Source organism: Selaginella moellendorffii, unplaced genomic scaffold, assembly GCF_000143415.4.
Source record: "Selaginella moellendorffii unplaced genomic scaffold, v1.0 SELMOscaffold_28, whole genome shotgun sequence".
In the NCBI taxonomy this organism is placed as follows: Eukaryota; Viridiplantae; Streptophyta; class Lycopodiopsida; order Selaginellales; family Selaginellaceae; genus Selaginella; species Selaginella moellendorffii.
The window spans coordinates 1012201-1035363 of record NW_003314289.1 but is presented as its reverse complement, the minus strand read 5'-3'; the positions used below and the strand labels follow the sequence as shown (position 1 = coordinate 1035363).

The window sequence follows — 23163 nt, the reverse complement described above, 5'->3', positions numbered from 1 at the left end:
CCAACCCTTGTAAATATGCTCATATATATGCTTTAAATATGGAAGCCAAGTGTAAATGCCCACAATGACACATTTTCTTGCCACCAACTGCTGAAGTGTTTATAAACTAACAAAGTGGAATTACTATTGCTGGGACACAGTGGAATTACTATTGCTGGGACACTCTTTGTCGAGTGGCTTTCCACACAAACTTGGATTTTCTAAATAACTTGACTTTTCAAATGTGCTCATTTGCCCGTGGCCAAATGGAATCTTGCCCTGAAGCCTGTTGAATGAAAGATTTAGAGATGACAATGAATGAAGTTCTTGAAGCGCATTGGGGATGGGTCTAATAATGTTGTTAAAGAAGAAGTCTAGCTGCTTTAGCTGTACTATCTTGCCTAGAGTTTGGGGAATGTTTCCAGAAAAGTGATTATTGAAGAGATTGAGGATGTGGAGTTTATCCAACTCACCCAAACTTGGAGGAATCACTCCCATCAATTGGTTGGATGACAGATCAAGGATGGTATTTGATAGATCAAAATATGGAAATTGTCGTTCTTTTCCTTTGACCATAAGCATTAATGGTCTCCATTGTTGAGGACTAAGATTGGCATGTTTGAATGCATCTAATTGGCTTATAGAACCTGGAAGACATCCTTCAAACTTATTGCGGGAGAAGTCAAGGATGCGAAGGTGGGGCATGTTCCACAACCAATCAGGTATTGGTCCATGGAATCTGTTTCCATCAATGATTAGCACTGTGAGATCTTTGAAATGTGAAAGAAATGAAGGAATTTTGCCAGAAAACTTGTTATCACTAATGATAATGTGTTGTGTTTCTTGTGATAAACTTTCTGGTAGCTCACCTTCAAATTTGTTATGTGAGAGTGAAACATATAAAAGACTTGTCATGTTTTTGAAGACATCAGCTGCAAGATTTCCACTCAAAGAGTTATTATAAACCCGAAGAAAATGTAGACCAGTGCAATGCTTGAGCCAATTTGGCAAACCCCCAACTAATCTATTACTACTCACATCCAAGTGTTGCAAATTACATGAAGGTCCAATACTTATTCTTGGTATTTCCTCAGTGAGCATGTTCTCTGACAAATCTAGGTAGTCCATATCCCTTGAAATGGGTGGCATATGTCCGTTGAATTTGTTGCCTGATAGATCCAATTCTTGAATTGTAATTGTTGTCAAAAAATTTGGTAAAGTGCCATTTAAGCTGTTGATATGCAAGTCAAGAAGTTTCAGATTCGATAGCTGCCTTAAGTGCATTGGTATAGCACCAGTCAACAAATTGTTACTCAAATAAAGATAACTTAAATTTGATAAATGCCCCAAGCTGTACCTGTGAACCCGTTATTGCTAAGGTCAAGGCTTGTTAGTCCTCCCATTTGTCCTAAGCTGACTGGTATGCTTCCACAGAACATGTTATAACTCAGATCTAAACTTGAAAATGATGGATCTCCTGATAGAAAGTTGTTGGACAAATCCAAAATTCTAAATTGAACACCAAGTTGTGGTGGTAATGAGCCTGTCAAGGAGCAATGTCTTAGAGTAAGCTCCTCCAAATGAGTCAGGTTCCATACTTCTTTTGGGATTGCCCCAGTACCATTCAAATGAGTCAAAGATAAAACTTTGAGAAGAGGTAGAAGCGTGAGTGACAATGGTATAAAACTTTCAATAATGTTATTAGGCTCAATGTATATTTCCTCCAGCTTACTGCAGTTACCAAGTTCCTCAGGGATTGACCCAAAAATATAGTCGCTGCCCAATTGACCTGGGTATTCCTCCAATAGCAATGTCAGCCCAAATAAGTTCAAGCGATGAGAAATTGCCAATAAATTCTGGAATTTCACATGACAAATACAATTCTTTCAATTTCTTCATCATTCCAAACTCTTTTGGTAGAGGGCCAGTCAGCTCATTCCGAGAGAGGTCAAGCACTTCCAGATTTTTCAACTTGGATACTTCCGGACTGATTATTCGTTCCAGATTGAGATCCCACAAATCGAGCATTATAACTTAACCAGTAACATTACTGCAGGTCACTCCTTCCCAAGACACACAGAGATTGTGAGAATTTTCCATTGTCCAGCCGTATAGAGCAGTGTGATTTGATAAACCTCCTTTAAACGCAAGCAAAGCCTGGAGCTCATACATTTCCCTGTATACACATAAGCACCAAGAACAAAAGTCCTTCCCATGCCTGCAATGAACTAAATCTCTTCTTTTTTCTTTGCCACGAAGCTCTGCTCGAACTGCTTTCCTTTTTATGTCGAGCAAAGTTGGCGGGTCAAAAACGCATGGGCCGGAACAGTCGTGTGTGTCACGCTAGCCGTGAATGTCATGCTAGTCGTGTGTGTCACGCCTCCGTGCTCGTGAAGGCTTCGTTCATACGGAGTCTTCGTGGTCCAAATGATTTCGTATTAGTCGTGAGTCTATATTCCTCCATGCTCATGAAGGCTATCCAGATCCAAGATGTGATATACAGAAGGATTTCACACAATTGAGAAACATTGGCGAGCAACCTTGGCGGGTCAAAACCGCATGGGCTGGAAAGCTAGTCGTCTACCTATTGCATGTCTGCTACCTTTGTCGTGGAAGTTTGGCCAGAACTGCTGCACACTGCGTTCCACTTCATGTTCCCGGACGAAACAGCGTCGAGTTGCTGCTCCTCCATGTTGGCCGTGAAGCCGTAGTCCACATCCTCGCTGAAGTAGCGCGACAAGAACGCCGCCACCATCCGGCCTCGAAAGCATACGTCTACGGCCTCAGCGTCGCCAGCAGTGAGCGAGAACTGGTCCAGTTTGACGCCGTTGTAGCTCACAAGCCGTGCCGGAAAGCTCACTTGTCCCTTGCTGTCTATGGAGAAATCTCTGCGCAGGGAGCGGTCGATCTCCTTCTCCAAGCCAGCAGCTGACTGGATTCTTCCAGCGGATTTACTAAGCCCCTTCTTCATGATGCCTTCCAGCTTAATCATCTCGAGAATGTGCCAGGCGATGGCTTCTACTACTTCAGCCTTCTTCTGGCTTCTTGAGGACTTACGTCGAATCTTCACCATCTTTTACTTCCTTGGGAGGCTTCAGCTTCGTTGCTTTCGCGACAGCTTTCACCTTTCCAGCCTAGCTTCTCCTGGTGCTACCACACTCTCCATGCTTGCTTTCACTTCCCAAGCAATGCACTAGCGTCATCTTCTTTCATAGCATTCAATTCGTTCTTCACGGGCTTTTGTTCCACAGGCACCGTTTGCTGTTTGGATCTGGCATTTTTCTTATCTGATCCTTGGGGTCTCTTCTTGCGGCTTTGCTGTCCGTTTAGATTTTCTAGCAGGAGCCTTCTTCGTCACGTTGTCAGCCTTCAGCAGTCGAGGCTTTCAAAGCCACTCCTTTCTTCCCTTTCCTTCTCATTTCTTCTACTGCTAGCGGAAGAGCACGGATTTGTAGCCTGAAGGCTAGCAGAAGAGCACGGGTTTTAGGCCTGTGCAATCCAATCCCCGGCAATGGAAGGCAGGAATGCCGAGCATACCAGCCGTGAGAACAGAGAACTCTTGGCGCTGATGCGTTAGGAGGCAGGATTCGCCCGCGCGCGGTGGATAAACCCTAAGCCCTAGGGCTCGGAAATCTACACCGTTGGATTTTAACCACTTGGAATTCGGTGCGAGCTCTACACTGGCAGCAGTATAGCTTGTAGGAGCTTCGCGCGAGGTGAGCTAGGGTTTTGTGGATGTGGATCCGGGAGCGACGCCATGGCGCTAAAGGTGTGACGCAGATCTAAGGGGGTTTATAGGGAGCAGCGATGGAGTGGACGGCGAGGCAGTATCTGGAGGTCCAGGGAGCCGAGAGCGATGGAGCTCGGCCACAGTGTGGAGCATTTCATCACTCGCAGGCACTCTTCGCGGCTGGTCGGGCAACACATCACTGGTGAGATTTCCGAGCTAATTTCTCCGAATTGACGCGAGGACTTCGCATGATCCGGAAATTTTACTAACAATGTGAGAGGTTTGGCTGATGATGGTGAATTTTCTTGCAGAGTTGATGCTCTCACTCTAGAGGTATGATACAGCTTTTGGCATAGATCTTTTGCATGAATTGGATTCTTTTTTTTAACTCCCAGGATTGGAGCATTAAGTCGTGGGATCTAGATACCGAGCACACGCATTTTTTTTATTCTCCAGCCGAGAAAACAGACAAGATCTCAGAAGAGATGCATTGCTTCGACCGTGGCTGTTCTTTGGAACGTATCGGCGTTCAAGTGTAAATGGTAAGTCTTCTTCTTATCAAGATAAACTAGTTGATGCGTCACGTTTGGTTGTAGCTGTGGGGACTATAGAAGGCCTTGTGCAAACTGCAGGAAGGCCTATCCCATCGTCAGAGAAACTCCACTAGGTTGACTAGTAAATGGGTTCTCTGAGCCTTGACCACTTAGTAATTCTGACGATCGGAGGTGCCCAACGTTGCTTCTCGGTCTTGCGTTGAGCACAGCAACAACATAACTTTTTCATGACAAGAAATTCATGAAGCTAAGTATCGTCAACTTTCAATGATCGTTAGTTTTGTTCGTATTCACAAGTTTCCCTTCCCGTTGAGAGTTCCTTGGACCGTTGTTTTGCACTTAGGAGCATATCATCTTAGCTTGACTGTATCACCTGCTCCCTTTTGTGTTGAGCATAGCGTCGACAATTGAAAAGAAAGAGCGAACCCAGTGTCTTCAAACGTTGAGAGTTTCAACACGAATTTTTTATCACCTCTAGCCTTTCTTTTATCGTTGATCATTCTAGAGCTCGTTGCAAGCACAGAAAATATCTCTGGTTTCGTTGTCTTGCTAACACAAAGAAAAACCCTAAACAAATTTACTTTGCGAGCGAGAGTGGACCCGGTCAAGGATCATGATCGTTGTTTTCATTGAGGTTGGACTATTGTCATGTACGTCTTCAGCTGGATTGAAGTTCTGAAGATCGCAGGTGCCCAATGTTGTTTCTCCTTGCGTTGAGCGCAGCAACAACATAACTCAAAGCACTGATAATCTCTCCAAAACGTTGACACAAAATCTCTCCAATCTAGTAGCATTTTTCTTCTTGGCACACGCTGTGACATGGCGTTTTTCAGTTTTTATCGTCGTTGAGCACCACCAGCACGTCACTTGGCTTCTTCATGACAAAAAATTAGAACAAATCGAAACACATGCGAACCTGGCAACGTGACACAGCGTTGTCCACATCCCTTCGCGTTGGGAGTTCCTTGGCCCGTTTTTTTGCACTTTACTTGTTTGAGTTGTTTGAGCATATCATCTTAGCTTCACTGTGTCACTGGCTCCCTTTTGCGTTGCAATCGAAAAGAAAGAGCGACCCTGGTGTCTTGAGTTTCTGACCCTCTAGCCTTTGTTTATCATTGATCATACCTCGCTTTCTTGTCCCCAGCAATCTGTCTTATATTGCGAACGCAAAGAAAAGTCCTACCTAAACTCAAGAAATCCCGTTAGCCCTTCATCAACGATGAACCCTAAACTTGAGCTAAGTTCTCAATTAGTTCAAAACGAAGCACGAGCTATTTAATTACTCGTAATCCTGCTGAGCGATAGGATCCGTATGCATCGCATCGCCCTGAAATGTAAAAACTCTTTAAACAAATACACCATGAAATGCACAGACGTCTAAGGGGTCGTCTCCGACGAGCTCGTTATCTACGTACACAGTTTGCCACTCGGACCCGTTCAGGTTCTCGTCAATGCCGAACAGATGCTGCAGCTCCTCCAGGAGTTGCGTGTACTCAGGAAACTTGGATTTTTTTAAGCACCAGACTCTGAATCTCTTCTACTTTTCAAAGGTTCCCAAACACGGTGCAGTGAGCTCTGGACTCGAATGAGATCTTACTTTGGTGCACGTCCTGCTTGTTGCTGCTGCTGGTTCCAGTTCTGGCCAGTAAAACACTTCCTGAAGCCGGAAGCTTCCAACTCGAGATCCTTGTCGCCGTCATCTTTGGCGGTGGCACGGTGCTGGCCAAAGCTGTCTTTGGTTTCAACGAGAAACCAAGTAGTTTCCACTCGCGCTCAGAATCGTTTGCATTACCTCTCGCAAGGGGCTCCTCAACTCCTGAAAGAACAAAAAAGAGTAGACAAAAAAGCATTACATAAGAAGTGACACTTGCTGGGAGCATGTTGCAGCGAGGACAGCGTGGGCGACATGAGAAGCTTAAGAAAAGAGTTGTCTGTTGTATGTTGAGGCTGCAAGTAGACTGGGCAACTTAATGCTGCGCTGGGCTTCCGGGAGTTTTCATGGTGCATCGAGGCCTGCGGACAGCAGAGAGTTGAAGACGCTCAGACCAGGGATATGGCATTGAACGACTGCTTTCAACAAATGCTCCGGTGGGCATCACCGAAAGAAATAGCTTCAAGATTCCTGCTTTCGGAGGGTGAACTGCAAGAGTTGGCAAGGTATAAGATCGAAAAGGATGAAGCGACGCCTTTTTTAGCCGCTAGTACTTCCTCACTCGGCAACAGAACTTGGACCTGAGCTGGTAGTGGAGGAGGACACAATCGAACAAGTGGTGGAGCGGGCAACAGCAGCAGTGCCGATGGCGGAGCAGCCAGAGGCAATGAATGTGCCTGTTAAAGCTGAGCAAGTGGTGAAGCGGGCCAAAGCTGACGAAAGGAAACTAAGTGGTGAAAAATTGAATAGTGATGTTAGAATATTATGCAGACAAGTTTTTATACTTCTTTTTAATCATATGTTGCCTTTCTGAATTATTTTAATAAACTAATCAGAAGGAAGCCACAATTCCATATATTTAATCCAGGATTGCAAGATAATAGAACGAGATGACAAGCTTACAAACCAGGTCCTGGAGTTGGTGCATGTCTTGGAATCACGAACAAGCTGCTTTAGTTTAAAAAACCAAAAAAAAACTGTTAAGAGTATGAACAACAACTGATAGTACCATCAAGACTACAAACAAAAAAATCATAGAAACGAACCATGGATCACGAAGGCTCAAACAAAATAATCAAATGGATCAAACGAATCAAAGAAATGAACCATGGATTAGTCTATGCAGGAAGAAAATCCCGGGAAAAAAAATCGATCTAAGTGAAGAAAAGGAAAAACGCGTAAGAAATCCACGAAGAGAAAGAAAATCTACACATAAAATACCGACCAAAAACAAGAACAAGAGATGCCACTCCAAAGTCGAAATTGATTGACACGTGCCACAAAATAATATGCCAAGTCACTGACAAGGCGCAATGAAAAGCTGCCACGTTGTTTACTTTGAAATTTTTACATAGTTACGTCGCGCGCTAGCCCTAAAGAGAGTCGCCCTCTGGCGAACGCGAGGAGCTATGCAATGGTGTCCGTGGCGATGCTTCGGTGAGTGTGATCGCGACCTTCTTGAGCGGAATTTGATCTTGGGAATCCATCTGTGGTGAAGAATTCCTACGTGATTTGCTTCCTGGGGAGAGATTCCAGTCCGGTGCCATGGGCGGAGCTTCCTCCACACTCACCGATGAGCAAAAGGAGCTACAGAACTTGCGGAGCCACCTGGGGCGAGATTTCGAGCTCCTGGCCAGCGCATTCTCGCGCTTGACGAAATCCGAGGGTCCAAACGCTATTCACGAATCAAAGCTCGAGGTATGTTGGTTTTTCTTCTTAAAATTTCTGGAACTTACAGGTGATCGTCGTGAATCCAGAGATGTTTTGGCATGGAAGTGGGACGCATCAAAGATCTTCCCGGCGAAGAAAGCTCAGATTTAAAATCCTTGCTCGAGAATTTTGGGTCGACTCTCACGGCGGTGGCTTTCAAGCCCGTGGAAGGATACGTAAGTTGGCCAGGTTTTCTCAAAGGCTACGATGGTTGCTGCCAGCAAAATTTAGTGTCTACGAGACTGAGATTTCTACTCCTTTTCGTGCGCAGCCTCAAGAGCCAAGGGAAGAAGAGTTCGTCCGAGACTTCCAGTGATCTGGACGAGAACTTGGAAGGTCAGGTTTCTTCCCGAGAATTCCGAGACGTTCTTTGGCTTTGCTGGCTGATGACTTTCTACAAAAGGCTAAGCAACGGGATTGAATTGCCGGTTGTGGAGCCTCTCGTCCGAGGGGCATTCCAAGACAGCGAGAAAGTCCCTCTCAAGGATTTATACTCGTGGATGCTTGCTACTATTCCAAGTCTTGGCAACGTGTTCGTGGATTACGTCCAGTACTGCTTGTTTCAGGTACTCTCTCCTCAAGCTTTTCTTTTGACACTGAGATCGTTTTTCCAGGACGAGGACACCGAAGTGAAAAGCGGCCTCTCTCACTTGCCTGGACACTTGACACCAGGAAGGCTATGGTCTCTAGCACTGGCTCTCAAAGACAAGACTGGAGACACTCTCTTGTCAGCGTGTTTGGAAGATTCAATTACTCTCCTCTACAGGTACTCAAACTAGTTTTTTACTTTCGATTGTTTTTCTAAGAAGGAAGATGAAGGCTACAGGTCTCCTGTGCATGGAAAAGGAATGAATCGTTTATGGTCACAGGTGGAAGGATATAGAGAAGCTGTGCTGTTTCTCTTTTCTGGGATGTCTGCCGAAGATCCGTCCAAGACCTGGTTGCTCGCGGCTGTGATACCCAGCGGCCTTGAAAACAAGAGTAACTTCTATGGAACTAGCAACTCGTGCTTGATCTGTTTGGATCCCGAGTTTATTGTTCTTCATCCTACAGGTCTGTGATTACTTTTTCTTCTGTTTCTCATTTTTCCATCAATTCAGGCAAGGAGAAGAACTATGTCTACAGTCACAAGACTGCTCCTGGTGGTGGCTACAACTCTAGACCGATGCCAAATGGAATTGGCTTTGGTGGAAGCATGGAAAACGAGCGTATTTGGATCAGTGACGACTTCTCCACGGTGACTTTGAGGCATCACGCTGTGGACAAGACATACCAAGCTGGATTTATTCTTCCTTATCAGGTGCTTCCGCTTTGATAATGTTTAAAAACAAGACTTATCTGTGACTTAAGCAGGGATATGCTCCACTATGCTGCCAAGTTTTGGAGGTGGAAGTTTGGGGCCTGGGGAGTAAAACCGCGCAGGAAAGAATGGCGACATTCCAGCAACGCGAAAAACTTTTTGCTGAGCAGCGCAGAAAGGTGTGTGCAGATTTTTCACTTCTGAGAGTGTTTTGAGAGTGAGATGTGCCTGTTTCACTTCCGATGGGTTTTTTTCTAGGTGGATTTGAAGGCCTTTGGGAACTGGCAAGACTCTCCAGAGAAAATGATGATGGACATGGTCTCAAATCCAAATAGACCACAACGAGAAGAACGTTAGTTCACTCAGTTACAAGAGAGTCCCAGATACTTGGAATATTTCATTTTATTTAGCCTTAGCCGAATGGTTGACGCGATTGATAAGATCTTTACTTGTAGATTGAATTCAATCGAGGGAAAGATCACACGAGACTCAAACGAAGCTTCGCTCCCCTATCTACGTGGCAGTCCACGTCCATAACAGCGATGACTCTAGGCGACGCTCGGGCAAGCGCAGGCACGACGTGCTTCTAGCTCTCGCAGGTCTCGCTCCGGCGAGAGGCCGCGTTCCAGGAGCCCCAAGCGCAGGCGTAGCAGCAGGGGCGACGCCTCCCCGAGGCGTCCATGCACGGAAGAGGAGGAGGAGGAGGAGGCCACTGGTTGGGTCCCCATTCCAGGCAAGCTCCACCCCACCGGACTGGATGAGGTGGTGGCTATGAAGTATGGCTTCTTTCCAGTTCGTAACAGGGACACTCCTCTGGACGAGGATGGGAAGAAGAGCGACCTGTTCTTGTGCGACAAGGCTGCCCACCAGATGTTCTCATCTCCGAGGAACAGAGCTGGGTGGCCAAGTGTCTCCAACTCGGTGTCTTGTTGGCAAACCATGACTACGACCAGGTAGGGTGATCACATTGTTTGGGCAACGTCGCAAACCCGAGCAAAGGAGGTGAGGTTTCTACTTGGTCGATTAGTGCTGATTCTTCTTCTCTGAATTCACAGGTTATGGCCCAATGGCTCAAGCTGCATGGCCAGCAGGATGATGCTGAGTGTGTGGAGTCGGCTAAGCTGTTTGCAGAAGCAGGCACTGGTTTCGACATAAGGGCTTTGCTCCTCGACCATTGCGTTCGTGTCTGGCAACACCAAGTTTGTTGAGCTGCTGACGCTGGTTTACAGCAGCTGTTTGTGGAGCGGTTTGTAGTGGACAAGCCTCGGGCGTGCCTTTCAGGGTGTGGCACGTAACAAGCCAGAGTTGCTCTCAACTCAAGGAAGAATGCCTCAATGAATCGAGGCAAGACTTGGTTGAGGGGGATTGGAGTCCCAGGACAAGTGGCCACCATCCGAGCGTCCCTGGGAAACCTTGGACCTTCCTAGAAGGATGAAAAAGGTTCTTCTGGCTCCCTGGAGAAGGCAAATGCAAGAAGGTGTTAATTCTTTGTTGCTGAGAGATATAATGAACTATCTTTGACATCTTTTTATTGAAGGTGAGTATTTCACGATTTACTTAAAAAATTAGAATGCTTTGAAAATAAAAGAACAAAAACAAAATTATAAGAACCAAGATGATTTATGCTCCCAATAACATGAGAAACTTGCACGCCAACCTACGAGCTCGTGCTCTCTAAACGCTATAAACAAGGGTGAATTGGGATGCCTAGGAACAGCAAGTAACAGGCAATTTGATCAAAAGATGTGACAATTGGGAAACACCAAGTCTTTAGAAGTGAGACACTAAGGTTCACTCCATCCAAGAACATTGTGTAGTCAAGGAATTCTTTATTCCTGTTACTAATTTATGCTACAGTCTTTCATAAAAGTGCCTTCATGGTCGTGATTGTAGGATGCAAAGAATATTCTAGGGGATTTTGTAGAGAAATAAAATCCCCAGAAAACCTACATAACTTATTGTTGTGATGTTTCTTAGGTGATGACAACTGCAAAAACTAGAACTTCTGGAAGGAAGGATAGAATGGAAGAAACGCATATGCCTTTGCCTCTGGGTACCAATAATTGGCACGCCAGGTACCAGAAGCTAGATCTAAAACGCATCCCCATTTGTAATGAAAGAGCAGTGTCACCTCGGTACTGTTATTGTTTCCAGCAGCCAGCATGAAGGTGCATGGAGACTTTTTGAAGATTTCGGGCGAAAAAACACTGCCTAGGCTCAGGGATGTCATCGCCTGCCAGCTGCGACTCTCCTCATCCAGATACACAAAACCAAACCTGCGGCTTCCACGGTCGCTGAGGTCGTCACTTGGGTCCATCATGCCAAGCAGTATCTTTCCTGCAATTACCACAACGATCAGCTACAAACATACCACACCAGAATGAAGAGTCACCTCCACAAAAGATGAGAGACATATCCTTTCTTGCACAGCCGTATCCGCTCCTAGCAAAACAAGCCGCGTCTTCGTACGATGGTTGCCGTTCAAAGCCCAAGGGGAGGCTTGTCCAGGTTGCCACGGTTTGGAGGGTGGCCTTGGGGTTCCACACGTTGAAGGATTTGAGTGTTGTCACATTTCCTGGCGAAATGGTGAAGAAGTACAGATGATCGTCCTGAAGCAGCATGCAGTTGTTCAAGCCATCGTCTGTGGCACAACAAAAGAGCTCGCCATTGGCCCGGTCTGGCACAGGGAAGCTTACAGCAGAGAGCCACGCTGCCGCCCTCGAATCATACAAGTGCATCCGCAGGTCGCCAACAGTCATGGAAGTCACTGCAACAACGATGTACGAGAGTGTTTCGCTGCTGCATGGCACTGATTGAATAGCAGTGAAGATCACATATTCGTCCAGCCGCGGAAGCAGCTCCTGCCTGCTTTGAAGCATTGGATTGAGTACCACAAAGTTTTCCGTGGCGAGACAGAAGGCCAGTACCAAGCCTGCCGAGCAAGTGCTCATGCTTCCCTTTGGGAGGGGGAGAGTGAACAACACCTTCCAGGAGATACCGTCGGGTGAAATTTGAAGCTTACCAGAGTTACCAAGGGAGATGTACCACTGCTTCCGTGACTGCTGCTGCAGGATTGCCGCGTGCCAATCCTTGGAGAGGGAGCGGAAGCGGCAGAGCGTCGGGATTGGGAGGAGAGTGATGAGCTCTTGTTGGATGTCTCGGGGCAACCGCGACCAGATTGAAGTATCCATTGGCCTCTTCCTCTGGGTACACGCATGGGTCATGCTCTTCTTGATCCTGTCTATCATGCCGTCCCACTTTCTCTTCGGCATCCTTGCCTCCACAAACCTTACCAGGAATGCATCGATTTAGCTTTCTAAAGAGGAGAATATTAGATATTCCTAATTAGCACTCTTGCAGACTAAATGTGACACGGGAGGTTGGGCCACACTCGCGGATGCCACGATCCCCAAACGATCAAGGCGGCAGAAATGCGAATTCTGAAAAGCTCAAAGTAGAATTGCTTGCTTTGAATTCATTTTCATATTGTCCAAATTCTTCATGTGCACAGGCTTGGGTATGTGTTGGGCATATTCTGTGGTCTAGGATGCTGGATATGGCTAAAATTTGCAGCTACATCTCTTTGCAGGTCCCGGCTGGTAAGCAATCTTTCAAGTCAGTCCTCCTCTCAAGTCAGGTGCTTTAAACTGAATCACAGTAGGAAAGCTTGCCTTAACCAGCTTCGATTTCACCTCCTGAAGTTTGTCTTTGGATCTCTTGCACCTCTGATGAAGCAATTCCTTTTCAACTTTGAAGTTCCTCTGACAGCTTCTTTCAAGAGTTGATACATATTTCCGGAAAAAATTCTGCAACATGAAAAAGAAGAAAATCTAAAGCCATGCCAGGTCCCACAATTTCTGTGTGAAAAGAATTTAATACCTCTTAAGCGTTGAAGAAAGCCCCCTTCTGTGGCACAAGCGTGGAGTCTCCACTTCGTTCTAAAAACTCCGCCACAGTCATGCGCGAGTGAGGATGAATTTTGTCAGCAGCGAGCTGGATATGGCCGTGAGTATCATAAGTAAACACACCTGAAAGCGAAGAAATGAAAGACTGTAGAGCAAAAATTACTTCACTACCTCCTTGACATGTTTGTCTGCAAAAGGATTTTCCCATCTCAGACCTCGATCATCTTGAGCAAAGATCTGATTCAAAAGAAAAAGCTAACAGGCCATTGAGCCAAAGCTCCCACTGTCGAGGCCAAAGCGAGTAAAACACCAAGAACACAGTCAAGAACACACGAATCTTTTGTCTTGTAACCAGAACTTCGAGAGCGAATGGTCGATATGCTTGATAGAGCCAGCTTGGTACCTCAAACTTGCATAGCCAAGCACGGTCAGCTGGCTCAAGAGGATGGTTTTGCAACTTGAGTGTTTTTCTTCTTCTGAAGCTACCTGAAGTATAACCATGCTTCTCGTTATCAGTCCAGCGCTTGTTTTCAACAACAATCCGTTAAAATGAAAAAAACTGAGATTTTACCATAGAAGGCCATCATGGCACAATAGTATCAATAAGAAAAGCTGCTAATTTGTACATGAGAATGCCAAGGCTCAAAGATATCCGTGCAAACAAGATGTAAAAGTAGGAAAAAAAAGCAAAATTGATTCTCACGCATGGCATGTGAAGTTCTTTCAATGAGTTCTCGTTTTCTGTCTTCTTCAGAGATCTTGCTATGAGATCAAAAGAGGAAATATGCTTTATTTTGTTAAAGTGGAACTTATTCAGTAAAGTGGGACATTAATTAGCATGTGTCCACATGCCATTTCCTAGTACTTAATTAATATTTATTAATATTTCTATCAGTTTTTTTAATTTATTTTTTATATTTCACAATATTATAACACAAAATCATATGAAAAATTTTTAATTTATAAATTATAAAGCTAAAACTTCAATTTTTTATTGTTGTTATAAAAATGGCATGTGGCCACACACCATAAGTGGGATAATGAAAAGTTCCACTTTAACAAAATAAAGCATAAATGAACTTACAGAAACTCATAACATACCCTAAGGCCGATACCATTGCCATATGGATTGGTTCATTGATTCCTGTAGAAATAACGGTGAGTTTGTGCTTGATTTAGCTTGAAACTATATACCTCCAAGAATTGTCAAAAAAAAAAAAAAAAAAAAAACTCCAGGTACAATAAAGGCCATTTAGAAAATTTCGAACTTAGCAAACTACCCGAAAGAATCTACGACAGGACCAACACCAAATACAAAATACAACAGCAAGAACAAGCTCACGAACTAATCCTGCAAAGGAGTGAAAAAAGCTTTTTACCTCGCCCTGGAGAAGATCCCCTCTGCTGGAATCAAACCCGACCTTCCTGGACAAAGAATTTTTCAAAAGTGAGAGAGAGAAAAACGTACCAAGACTTTGAGAAGTGCAGTAATCACTCCCGCTATCTTAAAAAAGTTACCATCACCTGAGATTTTATTTTTTTTGAGAAAAACCAACCAAGAAAGAAAGATAAACCTTTGGAGTCATTTTCGTTGACCTCAAACAAAGACTTAGCACGAATCTTTTGCGAGTCTTCGTTTCCAGGGTAGAGGGATACCAGAAAAACATGAATCAACAAAAGCATGTAAGCTCTTTCCCTCTTTTTTGTGGTTACCTACTGATCCATTCGACAAAAAGACCACAACTCGCTCGTCGACAAAAAGACCACTCATCGCAGCACCTCACTCTTCAAGAACATGATTTCGTGTTTGGACGAGTTTCAAACTACAAGCACGTAGACGACTTGGAATGCATAGCAAATTGCATATGCCAAACCTTGCAAAAAGAAGAAGATTTATTTTGAAGAAGATTGCTGAGAAGTTCCAGCTTAACAATAGTTTCACCACAGTTGTCATTTGTCGCCAGTTGCAAGCACCATGAAAACTTACGAAGATTGTATTTCCAACCACATAAGCTATGACGGACTCTTGCAATCATTAAGTGTCTAGAGAAAGTTCTTTCATCACTTAACTAGTCTCTTGGAATGCTCTTCCTGGATCCAAATCTTCGATATAAGATAGTGGTCCAAAGATACAATTGCTGTGGTGACTGGGAGCAACCCTTGGGTTTGCCATTGCTCAAGGCCTGGCGATGACGGTCCTGACTGCCAGAGACGAGCAGAGAGGGTTGGTGGCTCTGAATTCTCTCAAGCAGGATCAAAGGATTAATCTGGCAACACTTCAGTTCCACGTCTTGGTCGTGAGAAGCTAATCCATCCAAAACTTTGCTAAATGGATTGAAACTAAGTTTGGTGGTTTGTACTAAATTAATTACAGGTCAACAATATTGGAATCTTTAAGAAATGAGAACTTGGGCAATCCAATGTTCCAAGGATGTTATAAGCATGAATTTCTATGGAATTTGGATGATGTAGTGCTTGCTTCATCTCATGAGATACAATCTCACCATAGACCTTGCATCATCAATGTGAGTTCAGCAATAAGCCAGATGGACATTAATAACTTCAACCATCTTAACTATTGGGTGCACTTCAGGCTCTTCGAAACCAATGTGTGGTACAAAAGGTTCCAAGCTCTTAATGGAGACATAAATGCATGATGTAGATGTAGATGCAATGTGTGGTAATCAGTTGAATAATAAAAGATAAACTTGGCCTATACTGATCAATATATATACCTATGAATTTATATTATTCTTGCAAATCTCGTAACTCGCCCTAATCTGGGAGATTAGGGTATTAGCAGCCGTAGAAATTAGGGCTCTTGATAAAAGACGGAATGGATGACTCTAGCTTGCGCAGGCACGACGATGGAAGGCCACGCTCGGGCGAGAGGCCGCGCTCCAGGAGCCCCGGGCACAGTCGTAGCAGCAGGGGTGACGCCTCCCCGAGGCGTCCATGCACGGAGGAGGAGGAGGAGGCCACTGGTTGGGTCCCCATTCCAGGCAAGCTCCACCCCACCGGACTGGATGAGGTGGTGGCTATGAAGTATGGCTTCTTTCCAGTTCGTAACAGGGACACTCCTCGGGACGAGGATGGGAAGAAGAGCGATGTCTTCTTGTGCGACAAGGCTGCCTACCAGGTGTTCAATGATGCTCAGCTCCGAGGAACGGAGCTGGGCGCCTGGGTGACCAAGCGTCTCCGTTTCGGTGCCTTGTTTGCACACCACAACTACGACCAGGTACCGGGCTGGAGGGTGATCACATTGTTTGGGCGACCCAAGGCAATGCTGCCAACCCTAAGCAAGACGGTGACTTTCAATGAAGAAGGTTTCTCCTTGATCGATAGTATTGATTCTTCTTCTTTGTCCTCGCAGGTTATTCCGGAATGGCTCAAGCTCCATGGCCAGCAGGATGATGCGGAATGTGCGGAGTCGGCTAATCTGTTTGCCGAAGCAGCCACTGACATCGACGGAGGCGCTGGCTCCTGGAGGACTGTTTTCGTGTGTGGCAACACCAAGTTTGCAGAGCTGCTCAGGAAAGACTTTGCGGGTTTACAGCAGCTGTTTTTGAAGCGCCGGGCAGTGGACAAGCCTCGTGACGTTCCTTTCAGGGTGTGGCACATAACAAGCCAGAGTTGCTCTCAACTCGAGGAAGAATGCCTCAATGAGTCGGAGCAGGACTTCTCGTATCAGAGGGGAGGCTGGGCGTACCTGAGGGAGAGTGGAATCCGGACGGCAGCGTCAGGAAACTGCCTGCAACAAGACGAAAGAGTTTGAGCTCTACTTGAAGAGCTCTCATGGAAGACAACTTGGGGAAGTGCTTGAGGGGGAGTGGAATCTTAGTGCCAGCTTTAGGAAATTGTTCTTATTTTTTATTCCCATTTAATATATATTAAGAATGAAAAAGGTTCCTGTCCTTTGCAACATTAGCAAACATTGCCCAATCTCTCATCCACAGTTAACATTGGCTTTACTAGATGATAGCTTGCATCCACAGTTAACATTGGCTTTACTAGATGATAGCTTGCATACTTTCTATGAATATATCTAAAAACATTTATTTACTAATATTATATTTAATAAAGAGTCATTGATTTGGATATTATTTTGATTTCATTGAATCTTCTTCCGTTAACTTTCTCTCTTTCTGTAATTCCTTCTTTAAATTAATAATTCTTTAATTAATTATCACACCCTGATCAAAGAAGGTCCTACATAATAAGCATACATATTTCAAATTAGTATGATACCAATTAATAAAGCTATATATTATATAAATAAATTATGATCTAGTTTACACTAATCTGATAATTTAAAAATCTTGTCCACAAATAAAACCCTAACTTCAGTGGTATTGGGAAGGATTTATAGATGCAAGTAATTATTAATGCAATTAAATAATATTTTTTTGACTTTTACATTGATATGTTTTTCAAAAACTTATTCAACCTATTAGTAAATCTCTAATAACAAAAACCATTAGAAATTAATTAGTGTTATCCATCAATTTTTTATATAAGTATACAATTTATAAATCACAATGAGTGCTAAATGAAGGGTGAGCATACCATAATAATAAAGCTTAATAAATTTATATTTAAAAAGAAGTAAAAAAAATATTTAGAAACATTTAAATAAATATATTTTACAGATTCAAAATACCAATATTGATAAAGTAATATTTTATAGATTTTAATAATTTTTTTAAAATAAAAAACAAAGTTAGCAAAACTCTTTAATATTCTATCTCATTTATTATGTCTATAAATTTTATAACATATTTTTCAGTATAATATTTAAATTTAAAATAAAAAATTTAATATTTTTATAAGGAGTCTAGATAGAAATATTTTTCAAAAATTACCTTTTAAGATTGTATATAACTGAATCTTATTATGTATATTAGAGAATATTTTTCATTATTAATACACTAGTAATAAAAAAACATTGGTATACATAACCATCATAAATAGTTTTTAACCACCCTTAAGAATTAAAATTTATTTAGCAAAAAATATTTAAAATATACAAATAGAAAAATTACACAATACAATTGTAATAATATGATGAATTATTTTTATTTTCTCTAATTATTTTGTATAAAAACTCATAACAACATAAATTGGGAATGCAACACTAGTGTGAAAAAATTGCTTATATTTTTTATTTCCACTTAGTATATATTAATAAAAAAAACTTCATTTCTTTATAATATTAACAAATCATGCCTACATAACACATTCTATCTCAAAAAATAAAGAGAGAGTTTAATAATGTAATAATTTATAACTTAATGATTTGTAAAAAGATATACTTGGTTTAGTTTAATAATGTTTGAAATGAGTAATTTTTCAATATTAATATTATAAAATATTCATTTATTCTTTTTTACAAGTTATAAATTTAGATTGAGTTTGATATAACCAAAATATATAAATTTTATTTTAAATGTTTTAATAAAATTCTAATACATTAAGAAAACTTATAAAAAAGACATTGTAAAAATTCAAAATACTATTATCATTAAAATCTTTTCTTTGCTATTTTTTGTATGAGTTTACTGAGAAAAAGTTTTATTTTCAGATTAGAAACCTTAATTTAAAAGTTATATATATATATATATATATATATATATATATATAAAATTGAAAACTTTGTTGAATAAGTTTTTTTAAGTGACATTCATGATGGAAAATTATTTAATATTTTTGTATTGACTTTACTAAGTGATATATTATATGAGTATATTTAAATTTATTTATATATTAGTTTAATATCTAGTAAATATTTAAAGATGTAAATATTTTTTTGAATATTTTTTTTATTAGATCTTCTTCCACTAAGAAGTATGTATATCAAATTAATAAAATTTTATGAGTGCATGGAATATAGAAAGAGAATACAAGATATGTGCATATTAATGAACCCAAAAACCCTAGCTTATATATAGGAGTGAGTAGTCTAGATTGAAACCAATTCAATAGCTACCAAAATCCCACTATGCTAATATTAATATATAGCATCATTGCCATACATTTGGACCTTATATCATTCTTTCGTCTCAAAATAATAAAACACAATCAAGGTTCTTTCATGGATAGGCCAGGGTCTAGAGGAACATCAGGAGGAGGCATTAGTGGATTTGTAGATGGTGCTAATTATTCCTAATCTTTTTGTATGAAGTATTTTAGCCACTGCACATGCACAATTTCTGAAGGATTGGCTTGTTAAATATCATGCTAAACCTTATAAACTTGTAGTACAACATGCCACAACACTCGATATGGATATTTCTACTAAGCAAGGAGCCCTTTAGATAATCCATGTACCATAAGATGGAGAAAACAGATTAACACTAAGTCATCTACTTTATACTCCGCAAGTGAACAATGATGGGAGTTATAATGTTGTTATCCCACTTGTACATGGCCCAGGTGTTCGGTAAATTCTACTTGGACAAGTGGATGAATGCTTGTCAAATATTGATCCCACAACCTAGCATTAGCAGTTTGTAACAATTGCAAAGGTAAACCTAACTTTGTTAGCAATATTGAATTATGACTATATAAAAGTTTATATGGTGAAGCACTAATACAACTCTATAGCCCTATAACATACAGATACCGAAAATATGGCAAATATCCATCCCAATCTAAATGCTAAAAGTTTACATACTTTATGATCATCCCTTTGAAGGTATGAACAAGCTGTTCTATCAAACCATCTAATTATGGATGATAAACATTCATAAAAGTGTGGCATATCCCCAATTAAAACTTCAAAACATAAAATGCCTCAATCATAAATATGGGACTATTATCCAAAATAATCCGCTCAAGATAGGAATGTTGGAACACTACTCGATTAAGGAGGAAATACCCAACAACAGTTATAAATGCGCTAGGAAGAGCACCTACTTCCACTCAATAAGTTAAGTAGTCAGAAGCAATAATGACATATTCATTATCAATAGTCAATCATAGAAAAAGTCTTATCAAATCAAACACCACTAACTCAAATGGATAGAAAATTGCAATTGACTCCAACCGTCCTTTTGTAGCATGAGGGGGAGTATAATGAGTTTGGTACTAAATGTAACTATGCATATATCAAATAATATTATATTGCATCTCTGGCCAATAGAAAGGCCTATGCAACTTCTCAGTCATACGACGATGTCCCATAGGAGAATTAGGAGAATTATGGTAGGAATGGAAAAAGTGTGGAATAAAGATTGAAAGCATCACTAGCCATAAGTAATCACCAGGATCTGTTCTCACAAAATAAAGAAGATTATCATCAAGGAAATATTAAAAATGTAAATATTGAAATGGCAAATCATCAGCAAGTGATACAAAATTCTCAAACCCATTGCAAAGCTTTAAAATTTACAGCTCAATCTTTTGGGCCTTATAAACCTCATTAAGAGAAGGTAAATTTTGCTCTACATCTTGTAAACCATGAATATCAAATACAACAACCACCAACGGCACAGAATCCTCATCCAAAAAATTCACAAATTTTGGAATAACATGTTTGTTAGAAATATGAAAAGAGAGCGAAAAAAGAAGAAGAGCTCAAGAAAGGGCATCAGCATTAGCCATAAACCCCCCCGGGTGATGAACAACATTAAAATTATATATTTGAAGCTTTAAAGCCCACTAAGTAATACAACTAACCAAGTTTTTCCGTTTCAATAATGAAGTAATTACAGCATGATCACCTTCTAGTAATGTTTAAAAACCATATAAATGTGATTGATATATCCAATGGGATAGCGCTAACCAAACACACTCAAGCTTTTTTGCATCAATACACCTCTAAGACCGATATCAGAAGCATCCACGTGTAAAATGGAAGGTCAAGTGTAGTTAGGATATGCCAAAACTGGAGGAGTTATCAACAGCTCTTTTAGATCCATATTTGCTTGCTCACAGTCTACAGACTAAATGAAAGATGACATTGACGACTTTAACAATGCTTGCAATAGTGCAGTGTGATTAGAAAGATGATCAACAAAAAGAGCGAGATACTGGACCTTTCTCAGGAAGTATTGCACATGATTCACACACTTTGGAGTAAGGCACTTTAGAATAGCCACAAGTTTGTCAAGATCAACTTGCAAACCCTCATGAGAAATACAATACCCAAAATAAGTTGTGTCTTTGGACTTAAACACGCACTTCAACTACTTCAGCTTTAAACTAACTTCTCGTACCTGATCCAACACCTTACGAACATCACAAACGTGTTCCTTCTATATCCCCTCTGAGTGGATCAAAATATCATCAATGAAGTTAGTAGTCATCTTTGGTATATCACAATTGTTGCTGAAACTATGACGCTCGAATCCTTACTGGTTGTAAGTTCTACTGCCACATATATTTTAGATATATTTAACTGCTACCTGATGTAATTAGAGACAGGGGCAACAAAATCAAGTTTTGGAGTGGTTACTTGGACCAATCAGAGATTATTGATGTCGATCTGATATCCTGCTGGTCTTCTTGAACTATACCCTTAGACTGATGGCATGTGGTCTATTTTCCACAGAAGTTCAAATCATGTCACCTTTGAGACAGGTACTTCTTTCGTGTCACATTTAGAGTGAAGGCTAACAATGGATTTGTTACACTGCTTGCTCTTGCCGTGGACTCCATACTTGATATGTTTAAGTGCTACAAGCATCATTACTTGGAGAATATATAATACAGAGAGAACGTTCTACTTTATGATATACAGACATGTACAAAGACAATGTTCTACGTTATGACTGAGTCGGCCTCTGGCAACTGAGCTAGAAAAATATATCTCCATTCCATGGCATTGTTATTATTTTAAGGGTGACTTTCATCAAACATTACTAATTGTCCCATGGGGTTTGGGACAACTCCCGTGTCACAGCATAAGTTATTTTTACATCTATAAGAATGAATAGCCTATAGAATCTATTTTAAAAGTTTCAATTGCGAATAAATATATGACTTGGTAATTACACATTAAACTTTGTTTTACCATTTGATTCTATCCTTATTCCTTTAAAACTAATTCAAATTAGATAAACCATTTGCTATTGTATATAAATTAAGGTTTTTGGGCTAATTAATATGCACATTTCTGTATTCCTTTTTTATATTTCATGCACTCACAGTTGTATTCCTTCCATATTCCATCATTTACACCTGTATAATTCTTTTGTTCCACATTTTAAACTCTTTAATAAATATAAGATTAATAAATAATTTTAAAAAAAATATTCATAGAATAAAGCTGAGGCTTGTGGAATGGAAGTGCTTAGTAGTGTTCTAGAGGAAGGGAACCATTTTCATTATAAATATATATTAGGTAAGAGCAGTATCTTGAATTGGGATTCCATTCCCCCTCAGGCTCTTTCTAAGTCATGTTAATATGAGCTTCCGCAGAAACTTTCTAAACATCACGACGAACGTGAGAGCTCTTTAAGTAGAGCTCAATTTCTTTCATCTCATCGCAGGCATGGTGTCTCCCTCAGGCACGCCCAGCCTTCCTTCTGATACGAGAACTCCTGCTGTGACTCATTGAGGCATTCTTCCTCGAGTTGAGGCTTGTTACGTGCCACACCCTGAAAGGAACGTCACGAGGCTTGTCCACTGCCCGGTGCTCCACAAACAGCTGCTGTAAACACACGAAGTCTTTCCTGAGCAGCTCTACAAACTTGGTGCTGCCACACATGAAAAAAAACCTGAAGCAGCAAGCGTCTACGTCGAACTCAGTGGCTGCTTCTGCAAGCGGCTGAGCCGACTCCACACATTCAGCATCATCCTGCTGGCCATGGAGCTTGAGCCATTCCGGAATAACCTGCGAGGACAAAGAAGAAGAATCAATACTATCGATCAAGGAGAAACCTTCTTCATTGAAAGTCACTGTCTTGCTTCGGGTTGGCAGCATTGCCTTGGGTCGCCCAAACAATGTGATCACCATCCAGCCCGGTACCTGGTCGTAGTTGTGGTGCATGAACAAGGCACCGAGGCAGAGACGCTTGGCCACCCAATCACCCAGCTCCGTTCCTCGGAGATGAGCATCGTTGAGCATCTGGTAGGCAGCCTTGTCGCACACGAAGATGTCGCTCTTCTTCCCATCCTCGTCCCGAGGAGTGTCCCTGTTACGAACTGGAAAGAAGCCATACTTTCTGGATCCTGCTATACATGTAGAATTTACACGTATGAAGGTTAGTCTTTTCCAGACAATGGTAACACTGTCTGAGGTTGTGACTTCCAAAGTCTACAAGGAGCTGGAAATTGCGGAAAAGAAGGCCAAAGAGCTGACTGACGATCTCGCCGCTGTCCAGTTCACTCCG

At 41.6% G+C, this 23163-nt stretch overlaps 1 protein-coding gene across 1 annotated transcript; it reads left to right on the top strand.

Annotated features, from left to right (window-relative positions):
* The first annotated feature begins 7280 nt into the window (after positions 1-7280).
* LOC9630386 lies at positions 7281-9357 on the top strand. The gene is made up of 8 exons (XM_024680680.1): positions 7281-7351; positions 7413-7612; positions 7672-8190; positions 8239-8390; positions 8451-8677; positions 8725-8924; positions 8978-9103; positions 9183-9357. Exons 1-8 carry the CDS (start codon positions 7324-7326, stop codon positions 9279-9281), a joined length of 1551 nt encoding a protein of 516 aa, XP_024536448.1. The 5' UTR covers positions 7281-7323; the 3' UTR covers positions 9282-9357.
* The last annotated feature ends 13806 nt before the right edge of the window (positions 9358-23163 follow it).